Here is a 24,520-nt window from a genome sequence, read left to right as displayed (position 1 = left end):
TACAGATCTTTGTTTGAGTAAGCAGTATATACAGTTTTGTTCAATAAAAATAAATTATTCACAATTTGATTCACCATTTGGATGACTTTAGGAGACAAAGGAGGGCACATTAAAATAATAAATTGCTCCACTTTCTATTATTGTCTTGTCCTTATTCTGTTTTCTCCTCCAATTCAACTTTCCCATTAGTTCTCCCCCCCCCCCCCAGTTACAGCTTTCTTATAATGTACTATTTGTTGGAGTTCCAGTCATCTTCCAGTTCCCCAAATCTCAGACAATAAACAAAAGGCCAAAAAGGCAAACATTCTGGAACTCATTTTTGACACCCCCCCATTGCTTCTAAACCTGTTGTAGTAGGGAAGAACACTTGTTGAATCAGTGTCAGATAAAGTTATATTTGGTTTGCTTCTTTCCACCTCCTCTTTACAGAGCAGTTGATTTGAGAAAGTTGGCATGAGGGCTGAAGGGACCTAGTACCAGGTGTTGGAATAGCAGGAGGTGGGGATGACAGCAGATGGACTTGTTGATAGGATATTTTTGTGGTTCACAGAGCTGGATATACATTTCTGATGGTACACTTTGGTATGAAGTGCTGGCACCTTTTTTAAGAGGGATGGGGAACCTTTTTTGGTTTAGTGGTAGAGATTATTATCTGCTTCGACCACATGAGCCAACTTTTGATGAGTGGCCAGAATGAGCCCACTTGTCAATCATCTGATATCATAATGATGCCATGTGAACAACAGGTGGGTGGTCTTGCTCACCTGTCACACATGGGGGTTGGGGAGATAGCAAGCAGGATTGAACTTCCTGTGCATCACCCGATGGTTTGGGCTGCTATCTACAGGCTTTCTGCATTGGAAGAGTAATGGAATTCCCTGCAGGGAACCCCTTTGTGCACCCAAACTAAGAAGGATTAAATCCCTGTCTATGAGGTGAGGAGCAGGGCATTTGATTCTGCTATCTGTAGGTTTGGGCATGTGAAGTCGGCATTGGGTACCAGCATCTCATCATTATTCTTTTAGCAAAAAACCACTGTGTGGCACACATACTGTTAAATGGTTCCCTGTATGTTAACATCTGTTGCTAGCATAATCTAACCTGAAAAGACCAGTGGAAACCCTGCGCAAGTAATATGCAGATATGTTGTAAGCCAGAAACTTTGATACCCATTTGGGACATTCACTTACGATGCTCGCTACACAACCATATGTAAGCCTTACCCTCCCAGCCTAACCTACCTCATGGGGTAAAGAGGTTGAAATACAATAACTCAGAGGTTTTAAAGTGTGGTCTGTGAGCTCTGTTTAGATCATCCACAGGAAGATTGTTGAATAGTCAAGGATGTCTGTATTTAATTGGTTAAATTAGGACCAGATTATTGAACAGACTAACCAGGCTCTTATCTAGAGTGAATGTTTTTGGTATCAACACTGAATATTTTTTTTAAAAAAAATTATTTTGCTTCACCACATAGAAAGGCAAGTCTAGGGGCATTAAAATATGAGTTGCTGATATACTTTGTAGAACAAAAAAAGTAGTCTGCTTTAAAGTGCTCCATGTGGTGTGCAGAGGAGAGAAGTTTGAGGACTGCTCATGTAATCGAATGGATGTCACTCCTGCACTATTTTGATCAAAGGGGGGATGATAAATCTCACAGGTAATAAATAAATAGGCTGTTCTTCAGATACTAGCTAGTATTATCATTTTGGATGCCAGGCAATTACTGTTAGTTTTGGAATGCCATTTATTTAGTTAAACCTTCTGCAAGTAGATGCTTTCCAGATGTTTTGGACATGATGGGTGTTGTAGTCCAAAACATCTGGAGGGCATCTTTAGTTAACTGATCATGCAGTCCTCATATATTCATTCAAGTCTTCTTACAAAAAGACATGCCTTTGACCATTTTATAGTCAGGTTTTTGCAGGACTTTTTTTCAGCTGGAATTCAGAGGAACTCAGTTCTGGCACCTGTCAGGTGGGCGCCATTACCATTATAAGAGAACAAGGGAGGGGTTTATAATGTGTTCTGGCACTTCTTTTTCTAGAAAAATAGCACTGGGTTTTTGTGCTATGTGTGACCAACGGTGTCTCCCTTCTTTTGCTAGTTCTTTAAAAACTATTTGCCTTTCACATTATTTGCATCTTATGTGGTGAGCTTCATAAGTAGAAAATATGCCATCTTTCTGCCTAACACCTGATACTCAACTATCTACAGTAGTTACTTGTCACCTGCATTTTACTTTCTCTTGATTGTGAATGCAAATGTGGAGGCAATTAGTTCTCACCTTAAATGTATATATTTGAATATTTGCATTTTAAAGTGTGTAACATAGAGTTTCACTCCCTTAAAATTTACCTAGATACACAGTACTGTGAGGATCCATACTTTCCACGAAGTAGTCACATTTTACATACTTCAGTTAGTAAACTCCAATATTTTTGCTTCTTTAACTGTTGAGTGTGTACTTACTTTTCTTCTATCCAAGCTGAGCTTTGACACACCACATATCAGAATATAGGCCTGCTGGATTAGATCAGAGAGTAGCCTTATTTCATAGCTAGGAATACAGACTGACTTAAGGAATGGAAATGATGACAGCAAGTGTGTGTATAGAAAGAGAGCTTATCAGGAATGTGAGGGGGCAGGGTTAACCTCTTCTCTCTCTGCATTTTTGTCCTGATCCTGATGGGCTACTTAAAAAGCAAACAACCATTAAACAGGTTCAGACATTTAATGAGACATCGAAAGGCATACGGTTGTGCTTTGTGGGACTTTGACCTCTCAGCAGCAGACCATGCCATATAACAAATCACTTTTTAAATTCCTGTCAGTTTCAAAAAAGTCTGCAATGGGAATTGAGAGGTGATGGCCAAAGCATGGGGTGGGGGTCAGATGGTTCTGGTTCCAGAGGCACAGTTATCTTGGAGGGAGACCAAGGTCGTTCAGGACCATGGATAGTGCTTCTGCAAAGCAAGCCAAAGTTTTGTCAGCAAGGTCCTAAACCAAGTGACTGTGGTTTATAGCAGGACTACGTGGTCACAGATTGGTAGCTCCACTCCCTGGGTACTTCTGCCACTGTGGATCCTTCAGAGTAATGGGGTTTCGAGATATATAGCTCCCTTCTCAGGGCTCTCAGGATCCCCCAAGGAGTCTGTGGGTGAGTCACCATAGTCAGGCAGTAGAGGTTTTTCACTGGGGTTTAGGGGATATTCTGGTGTCCATGGACCCACATGGGACAGGCAAGGAAGTGTGTCCACCTCTTCCTCAGAACTACAGTTATTAGAGGACTCTATTACCAAGGGGTCCTGTCTTGGGGCCATCAAGAAATGCAAATCCAAAGCTCCATTGAAAATGCAGAAACAGCCACATAGTTCTTTGGATCCAGGCCATAATATATGATTGCACCATGCAGCAGTTTGTCATAGTTATGGAGCTGACAGAAGGAGAAATGACTCTTGTTTTTAATTCTAAACATCACCCAGAACCCAAATCCATTCTGAAAAGCTGCTGAATCTTTTAAAATGTCAATGGACATAAAGCCTCTTGCCTATGAGAGCTCGTGCTGTATACTAGTTAGCCTTTAAGGTGATACAGATACCGTAGTCGTCTTTGTGGCAACTGTCTATTTTGGATACACTTCTGGAATCAAAACATTAAGATGTTTGCACATAAATAAACTTTTCAGACTAAATTCTAAATCTGCAATTTAATAAGTTTGGAAATATGAAGGGTAAATCAAACCTAACTTTAATTTACTCTGTTGACAGACTTTAATGTTTTTAAGTCCTTGTCAAATGAGAAGGGGAGCTGTACTTTTGCAAGGAGTGAGAAAATGTGTCATAATTGCTTAATTTTTTAAGCAATTAACACAGCTAGCAAATGTTGGGAAATGAAATATATATACAGTAGGTATATATACACACTTCTGTGAAGGAGATTTTATATATATATAAATAAAATCTTTTGGACTTGATAATCTAATGTCTGCTTTTCATGTGGGGATAATATACTCAAAGCCAAATGTACCAAACAGACATAAAAGTAAAATTAAAAGAGCATGTGTGCGAAAGAGAGAGTTTATTATCTTATTACTTGGTATGTAGGGATTCATTATTTTTATGTTGTAGCAGCTAATGTTTTGGGGGGCATGGGATGGTAGTGGAATGAAACTAAAATCCTATTTACTGTGTAAGAATGAATTTCAACATTGCAGTTTTTTCAAAATGGAAAGAAGTTTTTAGTTCCCAGTGATTTCCCCACTAGGACTTACACATTTCCCCCATGATTGATAACTGTTTTTTGAGAGCTAGTGCGATATATAACTACTGTCCCTGTCAGCAAGTAAATCGGCCTGCTAGGCATTCATGTACCAAGAACTGGATAGATAGGAAGTACACACACACACACACAGGATTAACTTACACACCTTCCTGTGCCACAGAGTGGCCCTTTATGGTTGGGAAACCTTTTGCCTTCCCCATACTGCTGAATTGCAACTCCCATATTCCTACTGGCCATGCTTGCCTGCTGGGTCTGATGGGAGGTGTAGACCAGAAACACCTGAAGGGTGAAAAGCTCCCCACCCTGAACTAGAACTTGGCCGTTGCTGCATTTATTTGTTGCCTTTTACCAAGAAAATACTTCAGAGTTACTTAGAAATACATAAAATTTAAACAGCATTTTAAAAGAAAGCAAGATCTAGTGGGCAGAATTCCTGGAGTGCTCATCGAACAGTGTCAGTGTGGTATAGTGGTTAGTGTCAGACCACGACGTGGGAGACCAGGGTTCAAATCTCCACTTGGGCCTGAAGGTCACTGTGTGAGCTTGGGCCAGCCACTGCCTCTCAGCCCAACCTACCTAACCCACCTCACTGGGTTGTTAGGATTAAAATGCGGAGGGGTGGAAACGTGTGCAACTGTGAGCTCCTTGGAGAAAAAGGTGGGACAGGAAGTGTCCAAGTGTAGTACTTTACACAGGCTTATGGTGGCTTGGCCATGCATTGCTAAGCCCTGGTTTGAGCATAATGGGTAAATGCTGCCACAGGGTTTTTAGAAGCATAATGTGATCATAATGAATACTGAGAAAGAAGTTGGAATTGATTCTTCGGTGAGCTTCATCTTGACTGACTAGGATTTGCAGAGCAGATATAATGCAGATGGATTATTTTGAATTATTGTCTACATAAGTAGGCAGTATTTCTTGTGGTATATGGTAGTTTTTCCTCTTTAAAATGCACCTGGGGGAAACAAACAGTTTTGTGTCTCTTCATTTTTTTGGTCTTATTAAACTACCAGCAGGATTAAAGCCCAGCTCGTGCATTGTAATTACACTACATCAATCACCATATGCTGTTTTGTTTGTTTTGCATTATCTTTATTGAGATTTTACTGTGAGATTAATGAGTGGAGAGTGAATTGGGGGGTGGGAGTGGAATTCATCCGAGCTCTTGGGGCCTGAGAAATAACAATGTGAACTGTACTTAAGTTGAGAGTTTTTGGTTTTGCATGTGTACATACAAAGCCAAGCAGCATCTCATTTGTGATGGTTCCTTTGTAAACAAGATAAAATGACTGTGGCTTTATTCTCCAGGTATGGTTCAGATTCTCCACTGCCGACTGTCGAAGCAGAATATTGGTTGCTTAGTGGAAGAGCCATTTATCACCACTGACCTTAATAATTGCCTGTTCTGTAAAACTTTTTGGCTTTAGTCAGTTTAGCATTCAAAAGTATCAGGGAAACACATTTAACCTGGGATGGTGAGCTTTTTATGAGTGTAAGGACATTGGAATTAAAATACAGCACTGGCTTATGAACGGGTCTGCTATCTTCTCACAGCATTGCTATCTAATCCTCTACTCTTTATGCGTAAGAGATTAGTTTTACTCATAGAGCTGCAGAGGCAGGCGGTTTTGAAAGGGTTTTGATAATCAGGATGGGTAACAAGTGGTCATTTTCCCCCAATGTCTTTCTCAGAATGCAAATTTTCTGGTCCTTCTTTTCATCGAAGAATCTGAGATAAATGCCTTCTCCCCCTCTTGACTCTCTAATTATTAGAAATAAATTATTATTTTTTAAAATACTCTTCCTGTTTCATCCTCCCTTAACCATTTTGTATTGGAACAATCTTTACAGTGTGCATGTGCTCTCTTTCTCCTCCATTATTCTTTTGGTGGCGTACATAAAAGACTAATAGATCCCTGATATTGTGCCATTGGAGCTGGCCCCTCTGTTATGTATGTCGTGGGGACATCACCTGTCCTGTCTGCTTTAGTTTACAAGGTCATGGCTCTAAAATCATCTGGAAATAGGCAGAGTGTTAAATTGCACTGTAGAATGATAAAATAAACTGAATCTACCCAGAGGGGAATAGAGACTGCCAAGCAATGGTGTCCGTCTCATTTAATATATACAAACACTTGTAACAAGTCACTCGCTGACTGACACAATTAGTCTCTATGTCCCCATTATAGAGGAAGCCTTGAAACATGTGCCTGACATGCTGAGTAAAGAGAATTTCTCCAAAGTGGCCTTTGTCTCAAAGGTCATGATGAAAATTGCTGGGGTGGGAGTTGTTGTTGTTTAATTGCATATTGGTCCTTCGACTATTCTCACCTGTATGTTAGGGGAAACCTGCTGATAGCATGATGAAAAGAGTCTGTCTGTCTGACGGACTGTCTGTCTCTCTTTGCTGGGAAGAGTGTGGGAACGGAAGACAGTCTTATCTCTTCCGCTGAATGTACTATTGTACTGTACTTTTGCTCTTACCTCTGTCTGTTTCCCTCTCAGAGTGAGAGAGAGAAGACACCATGATTCCTTTGTCTGTACATAGTGTGTAAATAATTACGTAGATTAGCTCTACGATGTCTCACACTTCTTCCTGTGTTATGCCAGAAGATTAGTGTGCATATATCATTTGATATATGTCGCTGAAGTGCACTGGAAAAAGAAGGGAAATGCCTTTTCCTGAGCTGCGCATACCAGAGGACGCTCAGAGTTTGGGGCTGCAGGGACACCCCCAGCGCATTCTCCAACAACCAGGACTGCATGATCCTTCTAACTCCCAGAGAGTTACTCACAGCCACTTTGCCCTTCCCAGGTCTTTTGAAATCTTGTGTCACACTGAAGTAAGCCAAGTTTTGACTGAGCATGCCATCTGAGCCAGGGCTCATGGTTAAGCTCTGTCTGGGAACCTGCATAGTTGCACCATCCTGGTAAGCCATTGTTCACAATTTTAGTGGAAATATCCATGCAGCAGTGCAAATAATATGGTTCTGGATAAACAGCTGGTAGAAGAATGTTCCTAACGCCCTTTGAAAATCCAGAACCAAAAATCCTGCCTGGACATATCTTCCTCCTGTCTTCTCCTCTTGACCTGTGACAAACATATAGCCCAGGAAAACAGCATTTATAACAAATGAAAAACTTGCGCGTTCAGACACGTAGGTTTATAACCTACACATCAAATAATTGTCAGAATGAGATCTGTATGGCAAAGCACTAAGCTGTTCTTGTTTTTGCTTTGCCATATATAATCTCAACCCTACACAGAGTCCCACCTACTTACCCGCTGTGGGATATGAATAATATGCCAGTAGGAAAAATAATCTGGAACACAGAGAAGCTCTAGTTAGCATGTCCACATTGTCTCATCACACAAACAGAAGAACAACACTTGCAGAAAGTTCTTGTTGGAGATGGGAAAGTCCATGCATGACAGCCCATGAGCAAGGGACAGAATGCAACATTCACAGCTCATTGGTGGTCCCCAGGTTCCAGATTCATTTTTTTGTCTGCCCAGGCTCCTGGTAAGCCAACTATAATTTGCCCCCCCCCCCCTTTCAAAAGTTAGAGGCTGTACAAGGTCTTGTGCTGAGATTACAAATCATTTGGTAAGACCTAGTTCTCACTGGGTGGTCAACTTGTGCCAGGGCTGTACTATTTTAGGCTACATGTTGCTGCTTCATATGCAGAGAACTCATTAGAAATCTTCCTACATCTTTATGTAGTACAGCTCAGTGGGAATTAAACCTTAGCTCTTACACAGAAAGGCCTAACCTCCTACAAAAATAGGTTGTAGTCCATAGTTAGATGTCGAAGTACATATGTATGCTTTGAGATTCCCAATATTGTTCTGAGAAAATTTAAAAGTAGCTGTCTGGAGGTTTATTCTTTGCATAGAATAGGATTATGTAGCCTTGTTGTAGAAGTATGTATAGAAAATGGTAATTGCCAATCAATATAGTAGTGGGAGTTCATTATCCAGCCGGTCTTCCTTGCAAGGATGCTCATTTGCTCAGTCAGAGAAGCCGGGGATCTGTCATATGACAAGGTCACATCAATAAATTATGGTTTAAAGTGGTTTTCCCTCACGTCAAGTCATATTTCTTTTTCCCAACTGTGATTTTGCTTTGGCTTTGCACCACATCAGATGATTTAAATAGTTGCTGTTGGCTCTTAGCAGTTGCAGATATGTTTTTGACACAAAGAGGAAATGGAATGAGAAGCAATATTCTGCCACACACCTGACCTGCTGCTTTCTGTCAAGGCCTTTGGATGACTATTAAATTCCAGACAGCTCCCTTTCCACTATGGAGGGCCCTTTCCGTGACTTGCTACTTTGCCTCTTGTTTCCCCATTGTGCATTTTAATAGGACCTTAATCCCTTTTTTATATTTATTCTGCTTCAGTCTGGGGACCAGAACCCCATATGTATCAGAGAGGGCGCACATAAATAGGCAGAGTGCTCTGTTTATTGCTTTAAGGTTTGCACCATAGATATATAACATGACACAAAAGAGATTGTACTAGGATTGTCTTTGTCCCAAGCAGGATTGATATCCTTCCCCATTGGCTGGACCCTTCTCTCTTCTCCCTCGATTCAACATAAACATGATTTTTCTTTCCCAGAGGAACTGTGTCTGTCCTTTTCCAGTAGCAGAATCCAGACTTAACCTGTAAGCCAGGATACTCTGCCACATGTTTAAGCACTTCAGGATTCCTATTGATTGAAGACTAGTCTGTCAGGGTTTTTTTTAAAAAAAATTCTATATTCTTTTAAAACTAACCCCACTTTCTATACCTCTCCCTACCTTAAATCTTAATAGCTACACCTTATTTGAAGCTGTTAGAAGCCCCTGGTGTGATGTAACACAGGTTCTAACACACTCACTCACCTGCAGAGTTTTCTAACACACTCACCATAGCGTTTGCACCACTGCTATAACTTTTTAAAGAGAAGGTCCATTTTGCACATGAGTTTTCCGGAACTGCTGTAGGGAAAACATAGCAGCCTCTGAGTGTGCAAGTGCACATTGCATTTTAAGAGCCCCTAGGACACACTGGCTATAAAAGTGCCACACATAGGCTTGCAGTGCTAGTGTTCTGTAGAGACCTAAACTTGGAAATGATACTTTCTGTTTCATTTCCAGTCTGTCTCTGGTGTGTCGTTCTTTTGAAAACCTGCTGCATGGTTAGTGCCCTTAGACAGTGTTATTGTGTTTTGCTTTTAAATTGTATCACCTTCTTCCCTGTTTTTGTTTTGAAACAGAAAGATGAAAATTACAGAAGCCTCCCACGAGACACCAGTAGCTGGTCTACCCAGTTTCAGAGGGACAATGCTCGCTCTTCACTAAGTGCCACCCACCCCATGGTAGATAAATGGCTGGAGAGACAAGAACAGGTAACGTGTGTCTTTAGATAATGAAACCTTTATTTATGCATGCACACACAATGCCATGTGCCCTTACCTATATTTTAAATGGTGGTGGTGTTAGTGTGGGCATCCTGTTGGGTCATGTTGGAAGGATATGGTAATATTTTAACAGAAAACAAGTTGGATGCAAATGCATTGGATCTAGCAGGGGTTGCCACCTTTTGGGCCCATGTTCACATTTCAGACTAGAGATACTATTGTGAGCATCACACAGCACACAGGCTGCAGCCAAGCACACATGCCAACCTATTCTGTTGGCTAGAATAGAATGCTTTTTTAAAGCCATTTCAGGACGGGTGAGGAGATCCTGTGGGAACCAGGGTACGTCCCTGTGGGTGCATGTGTGCCAATGAGTGCCATGGTGATAACCCTTGGTGCATAGAATGGCCAGTGTTAGAGCTGAAACACAATATTGTGCAATGCATCTGTTATAGGACTGTACTATTACAGACTGCAGGTGGGGTCATTTCCATTTGATACCCCCCCCCCCATAAAAACATCCCAGCACATATACAACTGGTATTTATGGATTAAGGATTAAAATCCTTCTGTCCAGTTCTATTTTTCTATTAAATAAAGAGGTGCCAGAACTCACAATGAAAACCTCACTTGTTCTCTTATAATGGCAATGGGTACCCACCTGAGAGGTGCTGGAACTGAGTGAGTTCTGGCTGAAAAAAAGCTCTGCTTCTCTCTATAATACTGGTTGAATTTAGTTCTCATCTTCCTGCACAATCTTTGTTATGCTGGTACAATGGGCTGCAATGAGACCAGCCTTGCAACCAGCCAGGAGATGTTTACATGGGAAAGCATTCAGGTTTCAATTCCCCATACACAGTCTGAAGTAGTACAGTCTACCAATACATGGATTATACGAGACTGCTGTACAGTACCTCTGGCATCTTAAAGCCTGATGTTGCTGAGCTGATGCTCAGAGTGAAAATTCTATCAGCTGCCACCTAGTCCATATTATTGGTTTCTTATTGTTAACACTAAATTAGAAATCCATCTTTCAAGGCAAGTTGAACTGGGAGTTTTTAAGAGTGATCTTCTTTTTTTAAAAAAGGTATTCCCTTTACATATTTCTGATAGCTTTGTATTTTGTGCATTTCCAAGCCCACAATTGCTGTTGAGATTAGCAGTGATATCAAAACATACTTGAATGGTGTTACTTAACAGAGCGATCTTTTCACCTCTTTTTCTGAGTATCTTTTTTGTGTGCGTGGGCTTCCCCCCTTGAAGATCTATTAAATTTGATGTTAATGAGTCTGTATGTACCTAGAAACGAAGGATCCTTTGGTGATTTCATATCAGTGGGGTAATTAATTAAACTGAAATTGTTTAACAGGGCATGAACAGTAGAAGCAAATCTATAATGAGAGCAGAATGGAGCATAACATTGTGGAGGGTGAGGATGAGGCTTGTAAATGATAGACCAGATGCAAGGAGAATTCGTGGTTTTAACCCTTTCCCTCCCCCTTCCTATACGTTTTAAATCTTTAATGCATACATATTTTAAAGTGTTTAATATGCTATGTCTGTCTTGCACTTGTTTAGTGGAATTTGGATTACTTAACAAATTTATATTTAGGGTGTTCTCTCTTGTAAACACATTGGGCCATTTCTGGTGGTACTTTGCCCTGTGACAGTTATGGCATGTTCCCATCTTCACTCTTCCTCCACCCTTCTTATCTTTCTCTTCACCAACCTAATTAAACTGGAAGGTCCTGCATTAACATATTGGAGAAGTAATGGGAAGGAAGAGAGGGAGCCAAAAAGTTTCTCCTGAATTAGCCGTGAGGATATAGGGTCTCAGGGGTGAATTTTCATCTAAACAGACATATTGATTACTACTGTGCACAGCCAGTGATATCAGTCAGCAAGCTTGGCCACTTGCTATGGCCCAGATCATTATCTTTACCTTCCAGGCGTGTTCTTAGATGTGGGTGGTCTAATCAGATGAGATGCAGTCCACACTCTTTCTAATCTGGCCGGCACCCTGTTTGATGCGAGATCACTTTGCATTATTGGGAGCCCTTTTTGACTTACTCTTAAATGTGCTCAAGTTTGTGGATGATGCCAAATCATCCCCAAGGATTATCTCCAGACCTGGACAAATGGGAAACAAAATGGCAAATGAGATTCATTGTAATAAGTGTAAAATGATGCATGTTGAAATGAGGCAAGAAACTTATACATATGTTTATGGGAACTCAATTTGCTGTGACAGTTCAGAAAAAAGGTACTGGGGTGGTGATGAATACCTCAGTGCCTGCTGTGACAGCGAGAAGGAAGAAAATTCAGCATTAGAGATTATTACAAACTGGATTGAAAATAAAATGGCTTGTGTCATAGTGAATTTATATAAATCTGTGGTGGAACTGTTCTTGGAATGCCTTCTACACAGTTTTACTCTCCCTATTCCATAAAATTTATTTTACTACTCGAATAGGGCAAGCAAAATGATCAAGGACTGGAACATCTTTCCATGGGGGAAAGACTAAATTATTATTTCTTGTTATTTTTAAAAAGGTGAATAAGAGCAAACACGACAGAGCTTTATAAAGTTTGGCATGGCAGAAAAAAAAGTGGGAGTGACAACTTTCCCCTCTTTCTCATATTAATAGGAATTTTGGGCACCCAATTAAATAGACAGACAGTGGATTCAGAACCCATAAAATAAAGTACTACTTTACAAAGTCCATGGAATTCACTGCTGTAGAAGTGATTATAGTGATTGTTGTTGTTGTTTAGTCGTCTTAGTCGTGTTCGACTCCCTGTGACTCCATGAACCAGAGCAACCCACTTTCTTCTCAAAGCTTCTCCTTTTTTATGTCCATGGAGTTTTCTTGACAAAATACTGGAGTGGTTTGCCAGTTCCTTCTCCAGGTGGATCACATTTAGTCTAAACTCTCGGCTATAACCTGTCCATCTTGGGTGGCCCTGAACGGCATCGCTCATGATCCATGAAGGGAAGTCACTGGCTTAAATAACTTTAAAGAAGGGTGTAGGAACATAGGAAGCTGCCTTACACTGAGTCAGAACATTTAGCTTATTACTGTCTATACTGACTGGCAGTGGCTTTCCACGGTTTCAGAGAAGGGTCTTCACCTGCCTAACCTGGAGCTGCCAGGGATTGAATTTGGGATTTTCTGCATTCAACACAGATGCTCCACCACTGAGCTACAGTTCAGAGAAACTCATGTGGTCTAGGTCTATCAACCATTATTAGGCATTGTAGTTAAGTAGTGTGCTTTCTTCATGCCCGGGGTGATGGACTTTGTGTATCTATTTTGGCAAACAATGACTTTACACCAGGCCCTCTGTAGTGTCTTGGTTGTTCAAACTAGGCTTGCTCTGTGGCTAAAGAGTACTTGCTTTTACTTAGCTTGTCTATGTTTTATAAATGATGGGCCAATGCTGACCCAAGCAGATGCTAGCCACAAGCAGGAGGTTGCAATCATCCAGTTGATCCCTGGAACCCATTATAAGATCTTACACAAACCATGCTTGTAATTCATCTATTAATCATCCAGTGTGAATGAATGGGAGCCAGCCAGCAAGCCTATTTGGCTTTTTCTGTATTTGGCTTTTTCTGTATTTTCTGAAGAGGATCAGGCTTGTCTCTTTTTCAGCAAGGACTAACTAATTAGAATCATAGAATTGTAGAGCTAGATGACCCCAACAGTCATCTAGTCCAACTCCCTGCAATGCAGGAATCTCAATTTCAGCATACATGATAGATGGTCATCCAACCTCTGCTTAAAAACCTGCAATGAAGGAAGAGTCCACCACCTCCCGAGGGAGTCGGTTCCACCCCTGTGACTTGGCTTTAATCCTGCAATGTTACACTTAGTTTGTACAACTCTGGATGCCCCAGGAAACTCTCTACCTATGTTTTGTGTTATGTAATGACACTCAAGTCCTGCCTAGTTGTTGTTGGGTGTCAACTCCTACCAGCTCCAGCCCAATGATCAGGGATCATAGGAGTGGAATTCAAAAATATCTGGATGGTACCATGTTATCTATCACTGTTTTAAAAGTTAATGACTGATGCAAGTTCACCCAGTGAACTTCATGGCTGAATGGGGATTTGAATCTGGGTCTTCCCAGTTGTAGCCTGACAAGACAACCAGTGCTCCATAGTGGCTCTTAAATACACAGCATGGAAGTTCTATTTTGTGGGAAGGAATAAGAGACTACATCTTCTTTCCTCATTTTGCAGTGAATTTCAGAATTTTTTCACTGTTGGTGCAAGCTCTCCTAGCAGATTGTCTATTTCTTCAGACCATTATGAACAAACATGCATAAAGCTGCAGAGAGGGACTTATTAAGAGAAAAGAGCTAGCCTTTATATAAAGAAATTGCTGCTGTTCATTACACTACCCTGGACCTCATCATCTGATCACTGAAAAAGCATTTGAAAATGTGTGTGTGTGCTCCTTTGTCCACTCAGGTGCATATTATCACAATTTTCAGTAATGTAAAATAATTGGCAGCCCATTTTTTGAAGCCTGGTGAACTAGAGAGTAGCATCTGTAGTTGCTGGTTAGGAAAATATGCTTGAATATATGTATTGCCCCACATTATATTACAAAGCACACTTCTTGAAGAAAGCATGAATGCTCTGAGATAAAGGTTTTCCTTAATTCTACCCCATAAAATGATGCATCCTAGATTAGCTTTTTTGCCATTCTTGGCTGCAAATATGTTGAGCTCATGAGTTACAGAATACACAGGCACTCTGTATATTAAGGGTGCCTGTGTATTCTATAAGTCATGCAAAATTTTGTAGATCTCTTCCAGGAATGACATTAGTGGTGTATAGTAGTGTATAATACTAGTATAATAGTGTATAATACTAGCTAGTATGCTGCCCTCAGGCACAGTAGAGGATGTTGTCCCATCATCAGCATTGAAGTCCATTTCAGCTGTCAGTCCAGTTGGCTTCTGTATGCAGAATGGCTTTGCTTTAGGCAACAAAATGTATTGGTCCATTCCTGTATATAACTTACATAAACAAAATTTGTAGATAATTAAAACATGGATCAGTAGACAACCTGAAAAGATGTGTTGGGTTGAATACTAGTCTTTTGGAGCCAAAAAAGCAGGAGTAATTTATTTAACAGTTAGAAACAATTTCTTTGTGTTAAACAAAACTATAGTTCAACAAAACTATAGAGCACCATATTAGTTCTTTCAATAAATACAGGTTGTTTTCATTGTAAAAATCCACATGGTAATTGTTTATAAGAGGGCCAGTGGCACTGAAATGCTCTCAGCCAATGAACTGTTTACTTTTAAAAACTTATTTTTAACGAGTCACATTGATCAATCTATTAAATATGGTTTATTATTATTATTTTCTCACCATTGGGCATATTTGAATTGCAAATCTCTAAGTTTCCCCCCTTTTCTTCTTAAAAAAATCGCTTTTGAGTCTGCATCATGACTCCTCAGTGAATTTCCATCTGATCTTTGGTGAGGCTGGTTCATAATGTAATGATTCTTCGTTATTTGTATACTCTGAATGTTGCACTGTTTCCTGATTACGTAAATGTTCTAATTCACAGTGCTTAAGGGCACTAAAAGATAAATATCTAGAGTGCTTCAGAATATATGTTTCAGGCTCACAAAATTAATATTTCCACACCTAAAATTATTACAAGCTCAACACTTCACAGTTAGGCCAAATTTTTGCTGTTGTCCCACTGGGACTTCAGCCTAAGTGAAGAGTGAGGGAACGTTGTTGAACAGTGCCCTTAATTACTATAGTGCCAAACGAATGCACAAGTGAAATACATTAGTAGAATTAAAATGTGTCTTTTATTCCCTTGGTGGGTAATACAGTTAATGAATATAGATCTGACCAAATTAAGATAATTTATTTCAATGGTTTACATCACTGTAAAAGTTTTAGTGCAGCATAGACTGTTCATACAAACTTTAAATAGAAGCAATTCTTGTATCCGTTTCGAATATTGTGAAGGTTAAAAGTTTTAACTGTATTAAAGCAATTCACTTAATTATGTCTATAGAGGATATTGTTTCCTCTGCTGTGGATTTCTTCATCCTCAGTTCTCAATGCCAGTCAGAAGCAGTTTTCTAACATCTATTTAGAGATGTTTCCACCAATGATATGTACTGTAATTCAAAATATTAGCCCATATTTTGACCTCCTTAACAGTATGGCTGGTGCCTATCATAAATAAGCACTCCTTCCTTGCAGGTGACCAGTTTTAATTAACAAACAATTAATTTATGGCATTCGCTGGAATACAGTCTACACAGCTTTTACTGACGGCAGAGTGGTGGGGGAAACCCAGCCAGATGGTGGGGTAATAATAATCATAATCATAATTGGAGGACGCTGAGTGGCATCTATACCAGCGTCCTCCAATATGGTATCTTCCAAATGTTGTTGGACTCCAACTCCCATCAGTCCCAGCCAGCATGGCCAGATCAGGGATGCTGGTAACTGTAGTCCAAAACATCAGGAAGGAAAAAGCTGCTCTCACTGACAGTAGCTGTCCTGGTCTGCAAGCATGAGTCTTTCCCAGCCTATTTTGACTTTTATTAAAATTTAGCCCCATGTCCTCAGTTTAAAATTGTTGTTCAGGAATGTCCCTGAGAGAGGGAGAATGTTCCCTTGCCCACCCCACACGCACCTGGAGACCCCCCTCCCTAATTAAAAGACATATTGGCATTGATTTCAATGGCACACTGTTGGCTGCAGTTGCCTGTTTCTTAGTATGAAAACCCATGATCTTACAGTGAAAGGGAAATAGTCTCCTAGCTTTAGATACACATAGAGGGAAAAGCCACCTGGAGGATTCTTCTTTAATAAATTTTGGGACAAAAACTGGACTGATGTGTTTGTATTGGCTCTTCATGTGTCTCTAGTCCTGATTTCTCTCTGTTTATCATCCTCAACTGTTAATTAAGGATAGGAGTTCTGATCTGTATAATTAAAATTTTAATTGATTAATTACACTGATTGCTAATTTTAATGGCTTTCTTTAAACGAGTAATCATAAATTGTCTCAGCAATACCCAAGCCATGTGCAGTTATCCCTTTTTGTTTTGTTTCTTTAAATCCGGAGTCAGCAAACTTTTTCATCAGGGGGCTAGTCCACTGTCCCTCAGACCTTGTGGGGGGGGGCAGACTATATTTTGAAAAAGAAGAAGAAGAACGAATTGCTATGCCCCACAAATAACCCAGAGATGCATTTTAAATAAAAGCACACATTCTTCTAATGTAAAACCATGCTTATTCCTGGATCATCTGTGGGCTAGATTTATAAGGTGATTGGGCCGGATCCAGCCCCCGGGCCTTAGTTTGCCTATGCATGCTTTAAATGGTTCCTGCTAGCACTTTGAATAGCTGCTTGCAGTTAGGAGTCCAGTTTTTATTTCCAGGCATAACAAGTGTATAGAATAAATTGTTGGGTGCCATGCAATAAAGCATGAATGAGCTGCAAAGTGTATTGAGTGAGCAGGCATGAACAGAAATCCTTCAGATTCAATATTGGGCTTTCTCACATGCAAAAGATAATGGTGTCCCAGTTGTTCAGCTGCAGCCTAATTTTAGTGTAATCTATGGGGCAATATGATTACTCGGAACGCAGGTGGTGCTATGAGTAAAACCTCAGTGCCTAGTACTTGCTGATCGTATGGTCGGCGGTTCGAATCCCCGCGGCGGGGTGAGCTCCCGTCTTTCGGTCCCAGCTCCTGCCCACCTAGCAGTTCGAAAGCACCCCTAAGTGCAAGTAGGTAAATAGGTACCGCTTTATAGCGGGAAGGTAAACGGCGTTTCCGTGTGCTGCGCTGGTGCTGGCTCGCCAGAGCAGCTTCGTCACGCTGGCCATGTGACCCGGAAGTGTCTCCGGACAGCGCTGGCCCCCGGCCTCTTAAGTGAGATGGGCGCACAACCCTAGAGTCGGACACGACTGGCCTGTACGGGCAGGGGTACCTTTACCTTATGGGGCAATATATAAAATTATATAAGAAATAAACAGTATGTTGACAATATTTGCAAAGAAGAAGAGTTTGAGGAGAATTATGGAAACTGGAAGTCAAGGGTACAAATCTGTAGGGAGCAGTGTGGTCGAGCAATAATATAAACCAACTGTGTACACCCTTCTGATGTGTGAGTCCTGGTTAGTGCAGGTTATCAATATCAATATTGGGGAACAGTGGGTGCGGAAGTTAATTTGCTGGATAAAACGGCCCTTGGTCATGGCCAATAAAGAGTGAACAACAACAGAAGTCACTCCATGTCAAGAGGTTATGACTAACTTCCTCTCAAGTATCTGACAATATCCACTCTGTAAGTCAGAATGCTGGTGAAAGGCATCATTTGGTCCAGTTCAGTAAACATTGTTCTTATGTGGTGATGACAATGGAAATAACAGACATTTGTTGATGCACTTGCTACTTTTGAGCATAGTTTTTTAAATAATTTATTTTGCCCTGCAGATTGTCTTTGTTTAGTACCGGTAATTTAATAGTAATAATAATTTAAAGCATCTTTCTCCATGAGCTGCCTTTTAGCATGACAGCAAGGGAAGAAAATTGATTTGCATTTCTACTTTCTGAAAAGACAGCTTGAAGGAATTTCATGCCAGAGCTATAGAAGAAAAAAGTTCTCCTCAGAAGTAATATATTGAACAGTACTTACTTTCAAAAACTAAATGTATTTACCAGGAATCAAGTTTTTGGCCCAAACCCTCAAGTATTCTATGCTTGGTTAGTATGATTGACATCTCTCCTCCCCCGACATCCATGCATAAGTGAAAAGTGTGGTCTGAAATGCAGAATCTAATTCACCACTTTTTGATTTTAACACATTTATAGAACTCCAAAAGAGGTAAAACGAAACATGGAAATAAGTTAAAATAGATGTAGATAATATAGACACACATGTGTGGTTACATACATGATTTATATCCTTCATAATGTTTCCTTGCCAGACCTAATTCAGTTGCATAGAATGCCTATATTTGGTCTTAGCTAAGTAATTCTTTTGCATGAAAATATTGTTTGTCCTTACATTCCATTCCAAGATGATGATATATTTGGATAGTTGTGGGAGTGGGGGCACTGATTAGCATCCAGATGCAGCCTCCCACTCATTTTCTAGTAATTCAAATAGTTTTCATATGTGTATTACAACTGCAACTATTTTTTAAAAAAAGAATCCTTGAGCAATATTTAAAGGAAAAAGATTTTCAAGGACTTTGTAACGCACTTTTGAAATGCCCTTCCTTTAACATTGAGCCGTCGTTCATAATTCTTTGCTACCGTTGCCCCTTGATCTGTCTCTGTTGCTGTTTCAGTACAGTTTTGAAATTTCAGTACAGTTTTGAAAGTTTTCTTCTATTCCTTTGATAATCATATCAACCAGTACGGCAGGAATCACCAGCATGATAGCTAAAGGTGTCAGTGTGCTCAATGGTATCTTCTGTGGCACCCACAAAAATATTAATCAATATTCCCTTAAGAATCCACAATCCATGGGGGGTTATTTGTTCTTCCTGCTCCATTCCTGCTTGCACTGGTTCAGCATCTCCTACTACATTAAACAGATGTCAAAAACAATGGCCCAAACTACTTAAGCTATTTACAAGGCCTGGATGAATAAGAATGCCAGGAAGACCACAAAGATGATGAACCCCCTCCTGTGGGAAGTCTATTCTAAAACCCTGTGCAATCCCTAAAAGGTGCTGCACTCTTCAGGAAAGAGTGAGAGCCTGGGAGGAGTCAGAGTCTGCCCAAGGCAATAACATAGTTTAGTTGAGTTCCAGGCTTGTTAGGAGCACTTGTATGCTTGGTGGTCTTCTAGGTTATTCAACAGGAGCCTGACTCCACTTGCCTGATTATTCTTGCCCTCCACCCCTGCCGGCTCCTGAACAGCATACCTCTTGAGCTCTTCCCTGAACAAACACTCATAATGTGGGCAATATTTTTAAAGACCATGAAAATGTTTGTAAAGCCCCCCGCCTCCACCCGGTGATTCAACTCAGCTCTAGATACCTAAAAGCATGTCTTTTAGGATCAACTACAATGTCATATAGCATTTCAAAATTCTAAAACAAGATTGTAGTGAAAATCATATTTTGCTGATAGAGGCTTTCTTCTTGATAAACATCTTTCCTTCAAAACCTTTTGTGGTGCTGCAGAGGTGAACACATAAACTGTGATGTTCACTTTTGTGGTGTAGTGGCCACTTGGTAATATGTATGATGTGTGGTGAAGTGGGTTTTTGTCCATGAAAGCTTCTGCTACAATGCATTTGTTAGTCTTGAAGGTGCCATGGGACTCCTTGTGTTTACTGCAAAAGATTAGCATGCAGCTATCCTGCATTTTTTCTCCAGATGGCACAGGCTGGGGGCTACATATCTTTTGGAGATGGATCCCATTGGAGCAAACCACAATACACATAGCAGCATGGCCAATTCCAATGGGAAGATAAGAGCTTGAAACCCAGTAGATATAAATAATAAACACCTGGTAGATGAATATTCTAGCTTTCAAATTAAGTTTCTCAGTGCCTCTTTTGGTACACAGGGGTTCTAAATCATCCTTCTATATGCCACAATAACTTCATGTTCCAGTTTAGAATGCTTGGGCTGCATAAATGTCACACATTTAAAGCACATGACTTTCCCCAAAGAATCCTGGGAATTGCATTTTTAAGGGTTCTGGGAATTGTAGGCCTGTGAGGAATAAAGTTCAGTTCCCAGGATACTTTGGGGGAAGAAGTTTATGCAGCCGCCTTCTCCTTTCTCCTCCCAATAAATGTATGATTCTTAGAAAAGGAAACTGTGATAAGGCCTTGAAACATAATGAACCCACTTGTTTTATTTCATGTAGTTTATATCCCACCTGCCCCGTCTCCCACTCATAGACTCAGTTCTTGACCTCAGCTGGATTATTATTGAAGGCCCAACATATATTGTGTTATAAATTGCACAGTTCAGAAGTTACAACAGAGTTTAGGATACATTGATAGGCATAAATTATAACATTGTCATGCCCCCTGACATGCCCCCTGAACTCCTCTTTTGAAGGGTGTGTGTGGGCACAGTCATTCACTTGGTTGTCTTCCTGAGCCACTGGGCAAGCAAGTACTCACTCCTATGAATAAAATGGGTCTGCTGGTGCCATTGTTGCATCCTTGTCCTGCTCACTATTTGCTCTAGCCTCAAGGGTGAGGTGTGCTTTACTGTCATGGCGTGCTACTGGAGTCAACTCAGGCAGCTCTGATGCTTGGTCAGGGCGTCAAATGCCTCTAAGGCAGGGCTGTCCCCATGACAACCTACTTATCTGCCTCTACAGTATCTAGATCATGGCCTCCCAGACCACTGGGTGCCTCCTCAGGATCCAATCCTGCACCCTTGTCTCCTTCCTCCTCTGACCAGCCCTGTCAAGACATCTCCACAGGGTTCATAAACATCCCTCTTTGTCCAGGACATAAACTGCACTAAATCCAAGTGATGTGGCGATCAAAAAATATCAGGCTTAGCATGGCCAGGAAAATTATTTCACCCCACTTCTGTGTATAAATGGATACATCCTATTGCTGAAATGCTAAACTTGGTTATCTGTCCTCATGTCATTAGAATTGCATAGGCAAGAGATCTGGGCCCACCTCTTTCTTTGCATCCCAGTCCCACCACTCTCCATGGGTTCAGGGGTGGGGGTATGGTATAGAGCAGGGAACCTGCCCTGCATGTGTGCTAGGCAATAAGAACATAGCAGGGAGATGAAGCCCTTTCCCCCTTATTCAATACTAATCCTTTGAGGATTGAACACTCCAATAGGGTGAGTACCCACACATCCCATCCTTTTCTACATATGTCAGAGGCAGCCTTCCAGAATAGCTTTCTGCCAGGAGCCATTTTATTTTCAGTGTCTGGTATTTCTGAGCTACACGACAACAGAGTGTTCCCAGTCAACAGAGGGTAGCAGTGATGGCTTTTAACATACACCATTAGAACTGCATGGTGGCAGCTTTGGGAGATGTTAGCTGTTGGAAAAAGTCAAGGAGGAGAGTTGCTGGCTGTTGTGATTGAGAGCATGCCAGAGATAGTCTGACTTAACTGTTTTGTCCTCTGAAGCAGCCAATTCCCCTCTATTGCTAGATATTTTCCCTCACCAGTTTTTGTCTGACTCATCAGGCATAATAATAAGCTGCATGAAATGCTTAACTTTATCTCTCCCCCCCTCTTTTTTCTTCTTTTTGATGGAAAAGAGCAGTTCAGAATGCAGAAAAAAAAACTGTTACTGGAGTCCGTGAGGGCATCTTTTTTTCATGATGGCTTGAGACTCCCTACTGATTAGAATAACCCTCTAGTCAGCTGTGTCATCTGTGGCGCTAATTTAAAGGCCATAGTAATGTCACCAAACAGCTGAACAGTGGCTGAAAAGGGAATCTCTTTAAAGCAGATTTTTATCTGCACTTTATTAAATTTTTCACAGATATTTACATCCTGCCAAATAAACAAGCAAAGCCATGAAGTGATATGTCGAAAACATTTGAAAGCCTCAGACCCCCCCCCCTTTAAATATCTCTCCATGGGCACTGAGCCCAAAGCCAATCTCCCATCTCTGTAGAGAAGATTTGCTTTAGCCTGCACGTTTTTCCCATTTCCAAAACCAGACTTTTGTAGTGCTTTGAAGTTTTATAGTGATAATATTTAACACATTGCTCCAAGCCAGAGTAAATAAAATATCTCAAAATAACCACAGCACTTGCAACATATCTATTTGAAATTAACTTTTAAGAATCCAGAAGGATAGTGCCGATTATATTACTTTTAATTAAATATTCCTTTTTTATGGATGTATAAAAGCTGCCTCATCCTAGTGTGGAGTAGGAGCTAAAAAAATCTTGGAGTGGGCACTTTGCATGCTATGGTGATAACAGGCAAATGTGGTTCTGATGTGGTGGGTTTCCTCACGTCTCTGTTGTAGCATTAACTCCTCTTGCCATGTGGGGACTAAAGTCGCAGGTTCAATCATCATCTCCAAGAACATTGGCGTCAATGTATGCTAACTCAGTGTCCTGTCATTTTTCCGTGACCTGATTTTCAGTAATGGTGTTTGTTTCAGGATATTAAATGCACTGTTGGCTCCTGGTTTTAGGGGGCTCTTTGCCAAGATACTTTCCATTGCCTTTCCTCCCTCAGTGAATCTACTGCCTCGCTGAAGCACGTCCAAGGGTTCTTGTCAGTGGGCCCCATGGTGGGGAGATTCCTGACCATGCAAACCTTTGACTGATTAAATTCCTCTTGAATTCTATACGTAGGATTGTTTTTTTGGGGGAAATACATACGTCTTTCATTCCCTTATATAAGCATTCATAGGATACTTCCAAAAGTAGTCTTGTAAGTACCAATTGAATGCCTACTAATTGGCAGTATCAGTTCTTGCTATTTTCCCAGCTGTCTTTGAGCATAAGAAATAGGAATATCCAGCATTCAGTATGCATTATAAGAATATTGTCAGTTGCCATTTAACTAAATTAGATCTTTCTAGCTCTTCAAAATATTTTTTATCCTTTTGAGAGAAAAAAACAAACAAGACTACAACTGTACAGTGGTGCCTCGCAAGACGAAATTAATTCGTTCTGCGAGTTTTTTCGTCTTGTGAATTTTTCGTCTTGCGAAGCACTGTTTCCCATAGGAAATGCATTGACGGTTTTAAGAAAAAGGCACAAGACGTTTTCGTCTTGCGAAGCAAGCCCATAGGGAAATTTGTCTTGCGAAGCAACTCAAAAAACAAAAAACTCTTTCGTCTTGCGAGTTTTTCATCTTGCGAGGCATTCGTCTTGCGAGGTACCACTGTATACTCATTCACTGGATCTCTGCTTTGCAACTACCTCAGTTTATTTCTTTTAAAAAGATCTTGATTTTTAAAAATTGCTTACTGAGTTGGATCCAGATATGCTGCTCCACAAATAGAAGAGCTTTTTCTCTTCATGGAAAGGACTCCAGAGAGCTCCAGGGGAGGCTCCTGGTGGAGGAAAGAGAGGCAGTTTTTGCCTATTTCTACCTGGAGCCCTCAGCAACACCTCATGAGCAGCTTCTTAGGGGACTTCAAAGAGCATTGGTTTTTTTGGGGGGGGGGAATTAATCAGCAGAAATGATCTCTCCCCCCCCACTTCTTCCATGGAACATCCCAGGAGTAGAACCTCTCTCAGAAAACCTTTAGTTTAGTCTTGGATTAGGCCAAGAGCCCATCTAGTCCAACTCACCGTTATCCCTGTTGCCTACCAGATGCCCTTGGGAAACCTGCAAGTGAAACCAGAAAAATATAGTACTTTCCTGACCTTTCCCCCAGAAACAGGTATTCAGCAGCCTATTGCCACCAACATTGGAGGTAGAACTTAGCCATACTTAAAACAGTGTTCAATAAATTCTCTTATGATTCTCAGAATTCTTAGTTGAGCTAGCCGTCTAATATTTTATTTGGGAACAGCCATGGTTATTTTAGTGATTTAACTCTCTCCACTCCTGTTGGTAGCAGCTACATTGTGCAACAATTTCTGTTCTTTGAAGAATTATCACTTATTTGTGTTCAGCATGTTGGGTGCACTTCTCTGCTATTCTGTTTATCTTGGTAGCTTTTGAAAACAGTGGAAAACAGTGTAAAGGAGGTTGGTTTGTGTTCTTTGTTCAGCACCCAGCATGACCTGTCTTTTTGCCTCTAGCTGGTGATGTGACCACCCACCCATCCCTTTACAAGCCAGAAATTACTGGGCTTTGCTGTTTAATTCCATGCAAAAGTTTCCACCTTATG

At 40.7% G+C, this 24,520-nt stretch overlaps 1 protein-coding gene across 8 annotated transcripts in view; it reads left to right on the top strand.

Annotated features, from left to right (window-relative positions):
* The window catches only part of PARD3 (par-3 family cell polarity regulator), a 556,151-nt gene that overhangs the window by 257,804 nt on the left and 273,827 nt on the right, over positions 1 to 24,520 (top strand). For all 8 annotated transcript variants that reach the window (XM_083406076.1, XM_083406075.1, XM_083406072.1 and 5 more), the window contains one exon: positions 9,551 to 9,682. In XM_083406076.1, the coding sequence (XP_083262202.1) occupies positions 9,551 to 9,682 (132 nt within the window). The remainder of the gene's footprint in view (positions 1 to 9,550; positions 9,683 to 24,520) is intronic.

Source organism: Podarcis tiliguerta, assembly GCF_965153285.1.
Source record: "Podarcis tiliguerta genome assembly, chromosome: 12".
Taxonomy (NCBI): Eukaryota; Metazoa; Chordata; class Lepidosauria; order Squamata; family Lacertidae; genus Podarcis; species Podarcis tiliguerta.
Note: the sequence above shows the minus strand (reverse complement) of the source record. Positions and strands in the feature narration are given on the sequence as shown.